Source organism: Heptranchias perlo, chromosome 17 (genome assembly GCF_035084215.1).
Source record: "Heptranchias perlo isolate sHepPer1 chromosome 17, sHepPer1.hap1, whole genome shotgun sequence".
Classification (NCBI taxonomy): domain Eukaryota; kingdom Metazoa; phylum Chordata; class Chondrichthyes; order Hexanchiformes; family Hexanchidae; genus Heptranchias; species Heptranchias perlo.
In genome coordinates this window covers 16,149,220-16,166,977 of record NC_090341.1, presented here as the reverse complement: position 1 = coordinate 16,166,977, position 17,758 = coordinate 16,149,220, and the positions used below count along the sequence as shown (strand labels likewise).

At 40.1% G+C, this 17,758-nt stretch overlaps 1 protein-coding gene across 5 annotated transcripts in view; it reads left to right on the top strand.

Annotated features, from left to right (window-relative positions):
- Nucleotides 1-14,823, top strand: part of nisch (nischarin) — a 48,674-nt gene extending 33,851 nt beyond the window's left edge. For 3 of the 5 annotated variants that reach the window (XM_067998612.1, XM_067998610.1, XM_067998611.1), the window contains 6 exons: nucleotides 422-1,795; nucleotides 3,688-3,871; nucleotides 5,153-5,303; nucleotides 8,689-8,820; nucleotides 10,160-10,321; nucleotides 13,826-14,823. In XM_067998612.1, the coding sequence (XP_067854713.1) occupies nucleotides 422-1,795; nucleotides 3,688-3,871; nucleotides 5,153-5,303; nucleotides 8,689-8,820; nucleotides 10,160-10,321; nucleotides 13,826-14,457 (2,635 nt within the window). In that variant the 3' untranslated portion in view covers nucleotides 14,458-14,823. Of the gene's footprint in view, nucleotides 1-421; nucleotides 1,796-3,687; nucleotides 3,872-5,152; nucleotides 5,304-8,688; nucleotides 8,821-10,159; nucleotides 10,322-13,825 lie in introns of those variants that run through there. The other 2 variants (XM_067998613.1, XM_067998614.1) reach the window with 2 other exon arrangements.
- The last annotated feature ends 2,935 nt before the right edge of the window (nucleotides 14,824-17,758 follow it).

The following is a 17,758-nucleotide window of genomic DNA, read 5'->3' as shown; positions in this document are numbered from 1 at the left end:
TAAATTTTAACATGCATTTACATGTGTAACTGTACTATATCTTAGCAACACAGTTTGCTTACTTTGGACTGCTTGTGCAAAAGTACAGCATCTTCAGTATTTGTGTATATTTATCAATGCCAAGTTAGTGTTTTTTTTAAAAACACAGAATTGAATCAAGTATTCAGAGTAAGGCTAGTATGACCAAATATTGTGAAGTCCATTATACAACACTGGCGCTATATACAATTGAGCTACTGAAGAATTTTTGCAGCACTGCAGTCTGCCAATTCATTCTTTGCATTTAACTACTACGTAGTAGTCTGAGTTAATTACTGAATTGTGATCTAAATGTGGGCTTTATTTCTAAATCTTTTCCCCATTTATAGCATTTGTGTAGTTTTCACTGACTCAGATTTAAACCATTTGTCTCCCCAAAAAGGTTTGGTCCTGCAAATGCAATTGCCCAGGCTGATGTGCCGAACTCATTACATGATCCTACAATGACACTTGTGCTGCCTTTCTCCTGTGTGTCATACACTGCCAGTAATCATGACTTTGCTGCACATTTGTCTGGAATGATTAACCAAGCTGCTTTGAAACTGCAAACCACTGAGACCTTATTTGACTTCCAAGGAAACTCTGTTGACCATCCTGAGGTCTTCAATAATGAAGCTGGATATTTTGAAATGGGACTAGATCAAGGTGACAATATTTTGGGATGTAGTTCAAACATCGATCTTGCTAGTGTTTCTGCAAATGTAGAAGCTGAGACCAGTAAGGTATTGAAGGTACTGTGGACTCTTTGTATTCAGGTGAATAAAAGACTAAGATTATTTGCATCTTGCATTGTGTTGACTGACAGTGTTGTAGCTGTATTTCAGATTCCTCAACATGAACTCTTGGGGAATATGCAAAGTGTTATTTCTCAGATGCAGCTGGTACTCTATTTTCCCTGTTCAGAAATTTTGGAAGTGAACTTTGAAGTGCCAGAAATGTGTCTTTTAATGAAGATGAAAACCCACAGTTGTTTCTTCTTTATCTCCGATTCCCAGAATCTCAAAGATTTCTACTCGTGTTTAAAGACTGTTGTGCATAAACAGTCTGTATCTATTTCAAGTTTGCCAAGGCTTGATTATGAAGGGCCACTTACAAAAGACTTCATCCTTCAGCTTTTGCAGTATCAGCAGCTCCCACTAAATGACACGGAAATTAAAGGTAGTTTTGCCGCATATGTTCTGATCCGAGATAACCTCACGCCTCAGGAACAGTTAGAAGTGTTAAATCCTTCTGTTATATGCACTGAAGTGATCAATGGCACAGAATCAAAATCTAAGAACTCCCCACATTCTGAAGTTTGTTCAGAAATTCTACCTGAGAGTGAAGAGAATCCTAAACCTGTATACATACCTTGTCTGCTGTTTTTGACAACCCAGTACCTTTATTTTGTAAGGGTGGATTTCTGTGCAGCAGCAAAAAGGTATCCTAATCCTGAAGAGGAGGGCGCAAGATTTCCATTTAAGTTGAACCGAATTCCGCTGGCCACGTTGCTTTTAAACCCAAAGCAAGAATCTCATACTGTTGAAACAGTTGCATTTTGGGATGGCCATGTACTTGAATTCTTGATTGCATACCAACTTACAACAGCAGTTTTTGTGCTGCCTCATGACAAGTTCCACTTTCTACGACTGTTCAGTCAACTGAGAGCCAGCCTTCAGGGTGTCAAATCGATTGTTGTGCACAGAAGTTCCCCAGATCACAGCTGCTTGGCAAAATATTCCACAGATACCATCAGTCACTCTTCAGAAACCAAAAGGTAATAACAATACATGGTTGGTAGTCTAATCCTAAGGTGCATTTCATAAAGGAAAAGATCTAAAGTAGATGTGTTTGAAATAAACCATTTCCTTCCCTCCCTCCCCCACCCCGGCCCTGTAGTTGTACATTTATTTGCAGATAGCAAGGCAGCATTGGCTGTCCTGTGGATCTCTTGACTGCTGTTGATGCAGTTGTATGATTGGTAAAGTGTGGGTTGTGAGACAGTGTCATTCTGCCAAAGGAATGGAATGCCTCACTTTTTGCCTGGCACTCAGTCTTTCGGCCTTGATGACAGACAAAACCCATTAAACCTGAGTTTTGATATTTGTGGCTGGTGGGGACTGTTCAGGCTCAAGGTGAAGTATGAAATTCAATGCATAAAATTGTATTTTCATACAGGACTTTAACCTTTTGAATTGTGGATGAAACTTTCACAAGTGTATGAGACTTTTTGCCAGCAAGTGTTAAAGTAGCAAATGAAACTTACACCAGAATGATCTGTATCTGGTTGTTGACCTAGTAATTGATAAATGGAATCTATATTACATAGAGGCCTCTGCCGTCCTATGCAGTTGGTGCCTCTAGTTTGGAAACATTGACTTTGCTCATCTGTCCTCCATTAATCAGAGTCTCTTGGTTTCAGTGTTGCCCGTTTATTCAGGCAGCTAATATGATATAACAGTGCGTCCATTTCTTAAAAATGGTACGACAGTGAAGAGTACTGTAAGCATCAAGCTTAATCCTCATACTGCTTGTATTTATGTATTAAAATTTCTCCTTGGTAGGAGAAGGCTATCTTGGTTTTCAAGTATTAGTTTACTTTTGCCCAATATTTGCAACACATAATGTAAAAGGTACATGATTAAATGTAAGATTTTAACTAGGTCCTCCAAGATAATAGGTGCAGATGACCATAAAAGCAATAAGACACATGAATAGTCCATGAAAATTGTTTCTGAAAACTTTACATGACTTTTTTTGTACCCACAGAATAGCTAGAAACTTTGTATTTTTACTTAGAATCATAAACTATTATAACACAGAAATGAGGATTTGGTCCATTTGCCACTTTTTTCCCCCTCCACATGAGCTATCAAGTCTGATCCCATTCTCCCCACTCCCATACTCTATAATTCTCTTTTTAAAGGACTTTTGGTCACTTCTTCAACGACAGTTTGTGACCAAGAATTCCAGTAACCCTCAGTGTAAAGAAATTTTTCCGAACATCCCCATTAATACTTACGATTTATCTTAAATTTGTGGCCACTTGTTGCCATCTTGCTGACCAGTGGAAACAATCTAGCACTATTTACCATATAACCCTTCATAATCTTGATTTCCATTAGGTTACCCAATAACCTCCTCAGCCCTCGTCAGGGCGTGGGTGGGCGGGTGGCCCAGACGTAAGTCCGTGTGCATAACTATATCCTGGCAACCCTGGTAAGATCTAGGGAATCAGTGCTGTGCCTTGTCCATGCATTTATAGCCTTATAAGGGGATGGCCAAGACTCTACAGCATATTCCAACTGTGGTCTAACCAGGCTCTTGTACAAGTTTGAATTGCCACCTTGCTTTTATATTCCATATCTCTAGATACAAAACCAAGGATTGTGCTTAAATGTAAGAAGGATCTTCCTGAAAAATCCATTTGTGGAAGAATGGTAACATAATTACTTTTGTATAACCGTATAAAAATTAAGTAAATAGCAAATTCAGGGCAGCAAGTAGTTAGAGTACCAAAGTAGTTGGAAAACTAGTTTTCCGTTGCACATGCATTGTAAAAGTTTTTAGAAAACGCTTTTCCATTATTTTCTCTCCCCAGTATTTTTATTGTGTTAATTCCATTGTCCTGGAGCATATATACAGTTTGTTTGCATTTTTTTTATATAGTGACCAGCCAAAACTCAGACCGGAGCTGAGCCTTTCTCTGCTGTATCCTTCAGAGGCACTGCTGCAGAAATTAACTGAAGAAAACCAGTGCCCTTCTTATCTTTCTGTCTCTCCATCTCTCTGGCACCTGGCAGGTTTGAAAGGAAGAGCTATTGTAGAATATTTTCACAACAGTGTGGCTGAGGTAATTCTTTTACAAGGTGGTGTGTATATTTATCTTACTTCCTCTTTGCTAAAGTCACCAGAGATGAGAGCAGATAGACAATATAATGGTGGCAGACCTCTGGGACAGCTGTGGTAATCTTGATGGCCTGGGGTTCCTTTCTTGTGGGGCAGGACTATAGCCACACATGGGAATAATTCTAGGCATTAGAATTTCCACCAGTTCAACTGTTTTGGGAATATTCATGCCACTGATTTTCCTTTTGAATGAATGTATGTTGAGAACTGCCTAACCCACACCTTAACAGATTTGTCACCAGTGTAATTTTAGAAATTATTTAAGATATATATTATACTTCATGAAATCATTCCTGTCATTTCAATCTCTGGTTGTTAAATGGATGTGCTGAGAATTGTTTATCCTGCCATCTTGTCCGACTGTATAGTAAATTTTCAGATTTGTAACTTTGGAACCATTTATCCGACTCACTAAATTTAATACATGAATTGCTTTTGTCAAATTCATGGTTACATTATTTTTAGAATGAGCCTCTGAGTGTGCATAAGTCCACATTGCATGCTGATACACATGTTTTGTACTGTTTTCTCTTGACTCAAATGCTCCTCCTCTCGGTGATTCTGCTATAAGTGATGTTCTATTATCAGATTCTGCTTAACTAGAAAATTGGTTGATGAGAAGTATGAGTGGAGTTAAATGGCCTCCTGGACTATAACTGAACAGTCTTGTTTTTGCCAGCAGTTGATGTTTTGCATACTACTCAATATATTGAATATTTATGTTTCATCAATTAATGTTGCTGGACCTGCACTGAAACTTTTAAAAAACTTTTTGTATTTTGCATATATGTTCTATTCTTGCACAGCTTAATTATTTACATGAGTTCAAACACCTATGTGATTTTATAGTTTTGCTTAAGTAATTAAGTAATATAGGGATTGCTGGTCAGATAATTGAATTAAATATCAAAAATGAGCAATAGTTTTAAAACTACCCCAAGCAAAAATATAAATCACATAGGTGTTTGAACTCATGTAAATAATTAAGCTGTGCAAGAATGGAACATATATGTAATAGATCACTTGATATTAAAGTTATTCTGCATGTTTATTTCAGCCTGTAGCAAAGTTAGATATGGAATACTTGTGTAGTAGTGATGACTTCAAATTTTCTAACTGAGTTGCTGATTGATAGCTGAAGCAAAATTGGGCATGTATTTTCTCTTCACACTTATTTTCTGTCTGTCCTCTCTGGCACCAACATTGTTCACTTGTGCTTTTACAGGTTGAAAATGAGGAGCTAAGGCATCTGACTTGGTCTTCAGTCATATTTTACAAATGTTCTGAGCTTGAAGTGACTGCGTGCATAATGCTGTCTACCAAAGCATTGTATTTTGTGTTGGATGATGCCATTGTTCAGCTTGCTGATCAAACCGGTAGGGATAATTTATTTGTGTTTGCTTAAGTATCACTTGCCCTTGTGTAGAGGCAATTTTCTTAATTTCAATTCCTATGTTTTGCAAGTGCTAGTTGCATTGTTTAATATTTGGAACATTGTGCTATAATTAGAATATTATTAAATAAGGAGCATTTAAGTAAAAGGATAGTCAAAAAAGGGTGGGACCACTTGGCTCCCTTCATCTTGTTGAAGGGAGATCTGGAATGCACTGCCTGAAAGAGCATTGGAAGCAGATTCAGTAGTAACTTTCAAAAGGGAATTGGATATATACTTGAAAAGGAACATTTTTTAGGGCTATGAGGAAAGAGTTGGGGAGTGGGACTAATTTGATATCTTTCAAAGAGCTGGCACAGACACAATGGCCGCCTCCTGTGCTATAAGATTCTATGATCTCTGTCTTGTGGTTGAGATTGAGGGAATCTGTGTAAGTATATTGTATAAGTATCTCGCCACAGTTTTTACAGAGGAAGGTGAAAGTGGATTACTTGGAGGGTATGGGAGAGCTGCTCGAGATAAAGGGGTAGAAATTTGTCTGGGCCTGGTTTCAAGCCCCCCAACCGAAATTGAGCCTTGGGCCTCATGAGATTATCTAGGCGAGCTGCTGGCGCCTGTCGTGCTTCCTCAGGCAGCATGGCCGTTTTGAGCCACTTGAAGTCTAAAGGTAAGTCCCTGTAGCGGGAGTGTGGGGTGGGAGGGATATGATTGGGATTCTGTAAAGTCTGGGGAGCACTCCTTGCCCCTCTGCTCCACAGGAATCATTTTTAAACAATTTTTTTACCTTTTGCTGGCATCTGTTGCTTAGGCTGCAGTGGCTGCTGAAGAATCCTGAACAGAGCAGGCCTTGCTCATGCTCCGCTAATCATAAAGCAATTTCTGCCAGGGGGCTCTGAAATAGGCATTAGGCACTTCATTTACATGTGTGAGGAGCCTAGCACCTGTTTTAGGTTGCTGAGAGTGATGCCTGAAAAATGACCCAACCTGATTGGGTCAGACATTTTTCAGGCATCCTTGGTGCAGGTAGGTCCAATTTCTACCCCAAATAGTCAAAGGAAACGGTGTTAAAGTTAATGGAACTAAAAGTTGGAAAAACAAGTCACCAGACATTTATGCATTATTGGTTGAGGAGGTGATAGTGGAGGCACCAACCAAAATTTTCCAACAATTTTTGGAAACAAGAATTGTGCCAAAGGATTGGATGATAGAAAATGTTACCTTGCTGTTCAAGAAATGGATAAATCGGGAAATTGTAGGCCAGGTAGCCATGTCTTGGTTGTGCGTAAACTTTTGGAGTCCATAATATGGGATTAAATTAGCCAACACGTAGAAAGGTATAGGCTAAGTGGGACTGTTGGCATGGGCTAATCAAGAACATCAGTAATGATTTATAAAATGCTGTTTATGCTTCAATAATCTAATTTCCTCAAAATTCAGTATAATTAAAGGGAATATGATGGGGGTGTGCGTGTGTGTAAACTGTCAAGAGTTTGACGTGCTGCATGAGATTTTTAATGAAAATTAAGGCACATGGTGCTAAAGGGAATTTAGCTACTTGGATGGAGATGGCTAGGAAGCAGAAAACACAATAGGGGTAAATAAATGTTCTGAATGGCAGGATGTGAGTATTAGTGTACCCTAGCAATCTGCCGGGACCTCCTTTCTTCCCCCCCCCCCACCCCCCCCCCCCCTAAATTTATGTAAATAAAAGACACTGGACCAAGAGGAATGCTGATAGCAAACTAGAAGGTATGGCAAATTGTGAGAAAGAATAGAGGCGATAGCAGGAGGACAGACAGTGGGCGGGTAAGTGACTGATTTAGTTCAATGGAGAGAAATGTGAAGTAGTACATTTTTGGGAATGTGGAGAAAAGAACTCTGAAATAAAATCTTATCTAAATGGTAAGATTGGAGGAAGAGAGATCTAGGGGGCACAGATACACAGAACTTTGAAGGTTGGATAACAAGCGTAAAACAAAAAGCAAATTATATCTAGAAGCATTGAATATAAACGTTGAATTTGTACAAAACAAGAGTATTGGATGTTATTCTGGGCACCGTGTTATGGAAAGAATGATAGAGACGTGAAATGGGTCCAGTGCAGAGTTGCTATAATTAGAGGTTGTAGTTAGAAGTCTTGCAAAATTGGGGCTTTTTTAACTGGAACAGAAGATTGAGGGGGAATCTGATGAGGTTTTCCAAATTATGAAGGGTTTTGAGAGGATAAATAGTAAGTGTTTTCCATTGGTTGTTGAATTGGTAACAAGGGGACATAGATTCAGAATGATTGATTTACTAAATGAAGGGAATTTAAAAAAAAATTATTAAAAATTAACCCTGTTCTGTAATTACAGAAGTAAGCTATTGAAATAGAACAGGGTTCTTAGTAGCAATGGATGAGGGGGGCAGACAGAGAAATATTCAGTATTTAAGAGTTTTACTATTTTCTTAGTGTCCTAAATTGAAGCTGTTGAGCACAGTTAATTTCTCTTCTCCCTCCTCTCCTGAAGTACCTGGCCCTAGTGACTATTCTTCATTTGGGAGCCTTGACAGTGAGTGTTGTGCAGCGTTTTGCTGCGGGGGGGGGGGAAGGGTAGGGTGTAGGATCAAAGCTGAGGCCAATTCCACCCCCCTCCCCTCCACTTGAAATCCATGTACTTCCAACGGGGTTCAAAGTACTTGGAGCAAGAACTCTGACATTCCCCTCCCTAACCCAGGTCTGCTAAAATCAATTGTAGCATCACTAATGCTACAGTAGTTGAGCTTGGCTAACTCAGCGTGGACCAAGGATTGAATCTCAGATATTGATGTCTGGTAAAATGTAATGTAAAGAGGAATTATGCATTTAACTTCAACATCTGTTGGGGTTACTAGGATGGAAATTTTTACTTATGAGAACGGTGTAAAGGATTAAATACCTACAGTAATACTTGGGTGCTTCTGCTGTAAATGAGTTTGACTTAGTCTTGTACTTTTGGGCTCAGTAACTGGTTCAACTAGTTGCTCCCTCCCCATGTAATCACTTGTGGATCAAATATAAATTTAATAAAATATTTACAGGCTCAGCTTTGACATTGTATTTTGTTTTTTCCCTTATCCTTCTTAAAGCAAAAGATTAGCTGTAAAAACCATCCTGGACATGCATGTATTCTGCAAACTTCAGCTGAAAGTGGATATCTTCACATCAATAGTGTCAATAACTAACGGGAGTAAAAGTTTTAATATTAATTCTTGAACATCTCTCTGGACACACAGATTAACTTGGTAACATAGAGTAAATAACTGTGTATATATGAATCACATTAAAGTCTTAAACTACATTAAGCTCACAGTAACATCTGATGGCCTGTTTTCATAAATTTTATTAGGATGTTGGACTGAGATGCTGTCTTCTGACTGTGCACAGACCAATCTGCTGCTGTCCTTCTGCTTTGTCCTAAAATTAAATGATCTGCAGTCTGTGCACGTGGGTCTTTTTGATCAATATTTTCGTATCACTGGTGAGTCATCACTTCTAACTTTCTTTAAGTAGCTAACAGTTTCCCAAGCATTTAGAAAATGTCTACTTTTTGTGTTGCTCCTTTTTATAACTGTGCAATAGCAGTAAACTTCAAAATCTATTCACATTTTAGCCGTGATCTTGGCAAAACATTGACATTAATGACAACAATTCATTATGTACCCATTGTTTTAATATTGATATGTTGTGTTAAGAACTAGGAGATTTTTTTGCAACAGAAGTCCAGTCCATTGATCAACTGGCAACAATAGAGAAATTACAGCAGTGCAAATTAGTTTCCTTTATTTTGCTATTCTTGATGAATCATAGAATTTTACAGCACAGAAGGAGGCCATTCGGCCCATCGTGCCTGTGCTGGCTCTTTCAAAGAGCTGTCTAATTGGTCCTATACCTTTGCCCTCTCCCCATAGCCCTGAAAAATGTTCCTTCTCAAATATATATCCAATTCCCTTTTGAAAGTTACAATTGAATCTGCCTCCCCTGCCCTTTTGAGTAATACATACCAGATCATAACAACTTGCTGTGTAAAAATATTTCTCCTCATCTCTTCTCTTTCCTCTCCCCCCCCCCCCCCCCCCCCCCCCCCGCACCGTTCTTTTGCCATATATCTTAAATTTGTGTCCTCTAGTTATCGACCATCCTGCCAATGGAAACAATTTCTCCCTATCTACTCTATCAAAATCCTTCAGAATTTTGAACACTTCTATTAAATCTCCCCTTAACTTTCCTTGTTCTAAGGAGAACAATCCTAGCTTCTCCAGTCTCTTCACATAACTGAAGTCCCTCATTCCTGGTACCATTCTGGTAAATCTCCTCTGCACCCTCTCCAATGCCTATGACTTTTCACTCTGCAGCCTTTTTTGGGGCTGGAGAGTGTGATGGAATGGAAGTTGGCTGCCAGTGATCTTGGTATGTTTTTTGCAGGGTAGAATGGGTCCCCAGTTAATGCACTTTCCATTGTCAAATTCCGTTTAGGTGTAGAGCTACAAAATTGTTCCCCATGAAAAAATCTACCGAGCTTAGTCCTTGTGAAGAATTTGAATTGTCAAAGATCAGTGCTATGTACACAAAAGTTAATACTTCATAGATGTGCTTTGTCATCACAAGAATGCTGACTGTAGGTGTTTGCAAACAAGTTAAGAATGTCTACTAATAAAGACTTCACTATTGGCAAAAATACTCTTTAATATGGAGGAAAGATATATTCTTGTTAGATATTTAGGCAAACTCAATGTAGTTTCCTCCTAGATGAAGCATTTGTACAATACTTTTTTTTAAAAGAAAATATTTTTAATGTGGCTTTTTAACTTTTGATCTAGGTTCCTCTGCTGAACACCTGGTTGCTTGCCTGACCAGGGACAGCTATAACACGCATATCTTTATGCAGCAGTTAATGGCTGTATTATCTTTATTGGAACGAACACCTTCACCAGAGCCAGTAGAGCTAGATTTCTATACAGAATTTGGAAAGAAAAGTACAGGTAATGTGGACAGGGCTATAAAGTTTTGGGCAATTTACTTTTTGTAGTAGATTAATTGAAGTTCTGCAGCTGTGTTATGCCTGAAATCTGCCTTTTGTTTTCTCTTGTATTATTTCTAGTATATTTTAGGAATCTTACATCACCAGGTTATAGTCCAACAAATTTATTTTAAAATCACAAGCTTTCGGAGATTATCCCCTTCGTCAGGTGAATGAGTGAAAAGGTTCTCAAATCGCATATCTTGTACTAGGCTGGGACAGCATCGCACCAATCAAAAGGTGTCGCTGTTATTCAAACAGGCCAGTCACGGAGAACAGCACGTCCCAGTACACTGGATATACATTGTGTCAATTACACACACAGAAAGAAACCCAAATGGCAGAGAGAGAGAGAATATTAAAAACATAACTTTTTTTCCCCCTTTTTGCTGGTGGGGTTACGTGTAGCGTGACATGAACCCAAGATCCTGGTTGAGGCCGTCCTCATGGGTGCGGAACTTGGCTATCAACTTCTGCTCGACAATTTTGCGTTGTCGTGTATCTCGAAGGCCGCCTTGGAGAACGCTTACCCGAAGATCGGTGGCTGAATGTCCTTGACTGCTGAAGTGTTCCCCGACTGGGAGGGAACCCTCCTGTCTGTTGAGGGCATCCTGAAATCCATCGTACAGGGAACCCCCAGCTTCTGTCGCGACACTACAGACTTCCTACAAAAACTCAGCACCCACGGACCAGTTGAACCAGGAACACTTCTCACCACGATGGACGTCTCGGCACTCTACACCAGTATCCCCCACGATGACTGCATCGCTGCAACAGCCTCAGTACTCAACACCAACAACAGCCAATCTCCAGACGCCATCCTACAACTCATCCGCTTCATCCTGGATCACAATGTCTTCACCTTCGATAACCAGTTCTTTACCCAAACACACGGAACAGCCATGAGGACCAAATTCGCACCCCAATACGCCAACATTTTCATGCACAAGTTCGAGCATGACTTCTTCACTGCACAAGACCTCCAACCAACGCTATACACCAGATACATCGACGACATTTTCTTCCTATGGACCCACGGCGAAGAATCACTGAAGAGACTACACGATAACATCAACAAGTTCCATCCCACCATCAAACTCACTATGGACTACTCCTCAGAATCTCTTTCTTTCTTGGACACACAAATCTGCATCAAAGACGGGCACCTCAGCACCTCACTCTACCGCAAGCCCACGGACAACCTCACGATGCTCCACTTTTCCAGCTTCCACCCCAACCACGTCAAAGAGGCCATCCCCTATGGACAGGCCCTACGAATACACAGGATCTGCTCAGACGTGGAGGAACGCGATGGACACCTACAGACGCTGAAAGACGCCCTCATAAGAACGGGATATGACGTTCGACTTGTCGATCGACAGTTCCGACGGGCCACAGCGAAGAATCGCATAGACCTCCTCAGAAGACAAACACGGGACGCAACCAACAGAGTACCCTTCGTCGTCCAGTACTTCCCCGGAGCGGAGAAACGACACCATGTTCTCCGCAGCCTTCAACATGTCATCGATGACGACGAACACCTCGCTAAGGCCGTCCCCACGCCTCCACTACTCGCCTTTAAACAGCCACCCAACCTCAAACAGACCATCGTTCGCAGCAAGTTACCCAGTTTTCAGGAGAACAGCGTCCACGACACCACACAACCCTGCCACGGCAACCTCTGCAAGACATGCCAGATCATCGACACGGATACCGCCATCACACGAGAGGACACCACCCACCAGGTACATGGTTCATACTCCTGTGACTCGGCCAACGTTGTCTACCTCATACGTTGCAGGAAAGGATGCCCCGGAGCATGGTACATTGGCGAGACCATGCAGACACCGCGACAACGGATGAACTGACACCGCGCAACAATCGCCAGACAGGAGGGTTCCCTCCCAGTCGGGGAACACTTTAGCAGTCAAGGACATTCAGCCACCGATCTTCGGGTCAGCGTTCTCCAAGGTGGCCTTCGAGACACACGACAACGCAAAATCGTCGAGCAGAAGTTGATAGCCAAGTTCCGCACCCATGAGGACGGCCTCAACCGGGATCTTGGGTTCATGTCACGCTACACGTAACCCCACCAGCAAAAAGGGGAAAAAGTTATGTTTTTAATATTCTCTCTCTCTCTCTCTCTCTCTCTGCCATTTGGGTTTCTTTGTGTCAATTACACAGACAGACAGAATGTATATCCAGTGTACTGGGACGTGCTGTTCTCCGTGACTGGCCTGTTTGAATAACAACGACACCTTTTGATTGGCGTGATGCTGTCCCAGCCTAGTATAAGATATGCGATTTGAGAACCTTTTCACTCATTCACCTGACGAAGGGGATAATCTCCGAAAGCTTGTGATTTTAAAATAAATTTGTTGGACTATAACCTGGTGGTGTAAGATTCCTTACATTTGTCCACCCCAGTCCATCACCGGCATCTCCACATCATAGTATATTTTAGTGCAAGGATGTTTAGAAGAAGGAAAACAGTGATGTGCAACCAAAATTTATTATATGAAATATCTAATGAAATGGTGTCTTAGCCTGCCATAGTATTTAATACTGCCTGTGTAAAACTAGTTTATGATCATTGCCAAAACCTTCAAAACTACATTCAAATAGTCTGATACTCTTGATGCAACTTTTCTGACTGCTATATGCTGCCAGTTTCCATGCATTTCAGTGGTACTGATAAAGATCATGTAAATGAAATTGAACGCTGAAACATGAAGATAATTGACTGTTCAATAAGTTTGCCACTGTTGATTCACAATTCTCAATATATTTTGGGGATTAAATGTTTGTAGCTTTTACTAAGTACTATTTACTAACTGGATGGGCAGCCTATCAACTCCCTCCGCTGCTTATGCACAAAAAGGATTTTGTTTTCATATGTAAATGATCAGTTTAGATTGTTTTTCAAGTTCATTCTCCCTTGTGGCCTCTCTAAGCCACAAAATCTTGCGACCAACCTACTCCCACCAGTACTGCCCTTGAACCAACAGCTAGGAAGTGCAGAAGCACGCCCAATGATGCATTTTTTTTTTCTCCTCCTTGTCTGTGTGCGGCTTCTGTTCATTGTCATCACCGATTAAAGATTGAACCTGCACTCTGATTTCATGTGTTGCGCTCCAACTCGCTGCACTTGGACACCACCTTGGCGCACCCCTTTTTAAAAAAAATCTTGCTTTGTATCCACAGCACTATTGTTCACATTTAACTCCAACTATCTTGATGATTCACTGTGGTCACAACAGCAAAAATAGCTTAACGAAAACCTCCAGAGCCAGATGACAAATCAGAACTTAACCCTAGGGCCTGGTTATAGATACTGTTGTTTGCTGACCGTATTAGCAATGTTGCCTCCAAATAAAATAAAAATGTTTGTTTGCAATTCAGTTCATTCAAAAAATGTTAATATGCCAAAGACTATTTTTAACCCATGTGCATCTTTTCTGAACAGGTCAAATGGAAAATTATGAAATTGTCCACTCTAGTAGAGTGAAGTTCATTTATCCGAGTGAAGAAGAAGTTGGTGACCTGACTTTTATAGTAGCAGAGAACATACAGGAACCAAATAATCTCCAGACCTCCAACATCCTCTTGTATGTTCTGGCATTTCAAGTAAAGTCTCTGGAGAGCTCTTCGCATGCTAGCAAAAGTTCCTTGCAGCCTAAAACCTTAATTTTGACTAGCTATGACATGCTTCTATTTGAAGAAGATTATGTCAGCTATCCATTGCCAGAATTTGCAAAAGAGCCTCCACAGAGGGACAAATACCAATTAACTGATGCCAGGAGGATCCGCGATCTGGATCGTGTGCTAATGGGTTATCAGACCTATCCACAGGCCATCACATTTGTGTTTGATGATGTGCAGAACCGTGACCTCTTGAGTAACATGATGCTTGACCATTTTGAACATCCATTTAATGCCTCCTCTGCAAGTAGGAGAAATCAATGCAACACCAGCAGTGAAGTTCAGTGGTGTCTCTTTGTAGCCAGTCCTGAAAGTCGTGAGAAGCTGATTGCATTGCTTGCTAGACAGTGGGAACTGCTTTGCAGTAGAGAACTGCCAGTTGAACTTACAGGCTAACTTTTTGTTGATGGCAAGTATGGCTAATAAACTGCAAAATAAGTTGTACTTGATAGTGAACAGTGAAATTTGTACAGCACTCTTGGGGATTTGTAAATACCATGGGAGTCAGACCAGTCGTTTCTTTGATGTCTAGGGCTTTTAAAGTTTATTTTTTACAAATTCAACATAAACTTGTTTACTTATACATCTTATGCATCTTGCTGTATTGTGCAATGTAAACTGTACATAAAAGTCACTATTGCATGTTATGCTTATGTTTTTGAAATATTAAGTGCAATGTTTCTTTGTATCTAATGGACAACTTTCTTTAGTATGCTGCTATAATTAACTTGAAATAAAGTTGTTGGTCTTAGATTTTTTTTTAAAAATTGAACTTTGCTTTAATGAAACTTTTGCAATATTTAATAGTTCTTTTTGCTGGATAAAACTGCATTTTGGTACTGTAGAATGGAGAAGATGCAGGTTTAAATTCATCTGTTCCTCTCTGTACTCAGTCTGAGGAGGAAAAATTAGATCAGTGCCAGTTGAGTTGCTATTGCATACCTGAACGTGGCTAGCCAACGAAAGGGGCTGCTGGCCTGTCTGTGGCAGGGGACCTAGAAACTACTTGGCATTTGTGTAAACAGTGGCATAACAATTTCTTTCCAACATTTATTTCCATCTTAGCTGTCTCTGAGCCTCTGGTCTTCATGGATTGTCTTTTATCCCTGGTAAAGAATGTTTTGTTTCTATAAACAGTCATAGTTTAGTTAGCATTAGCCCTTCCCTTTCCTAGCATTCAGTCTGACGACTGAATCTATTTACTGAATTGAGGATATATTTAAGGCAGTTGTTGGGACATTTCTTCAACAATATCCTGTCTCACACCAAGTGCTGTTTGCCCATCATTGCTGCCTTTGCCAACCTACAATAGTTCCCTGTCCCCAATGCATTGAATTTAAAATTGTTAATCTTATCTTTGAATTTCTATGGCCTCCTCTTTCCATTCCCTTCTGCACCCTTCAGTCCTCTGACGCTAGCCTTCTGTGCACCCCTCCCTTTCCCTACCATTGGTGGAGGAACCTTCAGTTGTGTTGGTGTGACTGCAATTCCTTCACAAACCCTGTTGTCTATATACTTTTTACGTTTTTAAAAGTTGTCTTAAAGTCATCTCCTTTGAGCTTTTAGTCAAATCTCCAAACTTTCCCTCTTTTCCCTTCCCTCAATTACCCCCCCCCCCAAAAAAAAAAAGTGCCCTGGAATACTTTCTATATCAAAGATGCCTCCTGCTATTATGACCCTATTCCCACTAAACTGCCGAATACTTTCCTTCCTAGCCCCCCCCCCAATGTTAGCTGACATGGTAAATGGTTACCTCGCCTCAGGTACTGTCTCTTCCCCCCCCCCCCCCCTTCCCCACCCTTTTCAAATCTGCCATCACCACCCACCACCACCCCCCCCCCCCCTTCAAAAAAAACCTCAACCCCCTCTGTTCTTGCAAACTACCACCCATCTCCAACCTCTTTCTTGAATGTGTTATCACCTCCCAAATCTGTTCCAGCAACTCTAAATCTGAATCGCTGTAATTGGGTTTCCATCCCTGCCACAGCACCAAACAGCCCAACTACTCTCCCATTCCCACCATTGGCAAATGTACCTTCAGTTGGCTAGGCCTCACGCTCTGGCATTTCCTCATTAAATCCCTCTGCCTCTCCTCCTTAAAACCCATGTCTTTGACTAATCTTTTGGTCACCCCTCCCAAAATCACCTTCTTTGGTTTAGCCCTCCTGATTACACCTTGGATGTTCCTCAATATACTTTTCTCCATGAAAAGGTGCTCTATAAATGCAAATTGTTGGATCTTAAGATTAAAAGATCGCTAATTGATTTTGTTTGGGTTTTATATTTAGCACTTTAAAAAAAATCATGTGACTGTGTATTGTAATACTCTTGCATAACTGTACAAATACCTCATCGGTATTAAGAGTCGTTTCATGCACACCAATCCAGAACCAGATACTGATACTCTAGCACCTCTTTGATTCACAAAATCAGTTTACTTTGAGATTCCTCCGCTCCACTTCTCCCTATTTTGGTTATACTACTGGGATAGCTTTCCATAAGAGAACATGTTCAGCTTGTGCACCTGCATGCATGCTATTTTTTTTTGTCCCAACATTCCATAAATATGCTTTAGGTACAAATTTTCCATGTACATGTTCAGTACTTAAAAAAAAAAAAATTACTGAACAGAAAACTCAGTGTTCCAAATGTCAAACATTACTGTTTCACCACCAACTTTTTAAACAAAGTACTATTTATTGTACAATCAAGGTATACATAAGTGACATGCAGCTGCTCTTTGGCCGATGTCTGTTTTTACACTTCTGATTTATCTCAGCCAACATTTATCTTTCACACAGAATTCAGGGAAGTTCTGAAGAGTGAAATAACTGATCAGCTATTCATTAGATGTTGAACAATGCATCTAATATTAAATCCAGCTCAGAATTAAACAAGCTGTGCAAATATTCAGTGAAGTAAAAGATTAAAATAATTGGCACACATTAACCAGTCTCCAATCTTAGAATTTGCATATCTGAAAATAAACCCACTAATAAAATGAACTGTAAATAAGTATTTAGTAATCAAATAATCTACATTTTAAATGGCTATTAATAGTTAAAAAGACTTAATTTTTTAAAATTAAATTTTGGCTACAGACTAGCTTTTGGTCTATTCCAAGTCTGAAGCCCCATCGTTTATATAAGAACATGTATAATTTGACTTCAAAGATAACAGGTACAGAGTTGTACTATATGATTACAGGTCACACCAAATGCAATATAAGAACTACTGTACTGCCTTAGATTTTCCAGAGCAAACATTATGACTTAAGTTTATGGTACAGTCACTAATCTTCTCCGACTGCCCATACTGCAGGTTAGTGGTAAACTATGGCTGGATCAGATATGTTACCCTTTGAGAAGTGCAGTAGCCGGTCCCCACCAAAATATAAGACTGCTATTTCTAAACTTAATTCAAATCACACACATATATAGCTGTTTTTAATATACTTTGTTGTATTGAAGCTTTCTGCAGAAGTTCATTGAACAAATGTGCATGTTCTTGAAAGTTGAAAGGTCTTTCCTGTAAAGGGCTAAATTACCTGTACAATTCAAATGGGTATTGGTCTGGTCTAGTCTAAATCCTTGAGTTGGACAGGGTTAATAACTTGCACAGTAGAATTGATGGGACTGAATCTGTATCATTCAGCACTAAAGAAAATAAGGCACAAATGTTGCTTTGTCAATAGTAA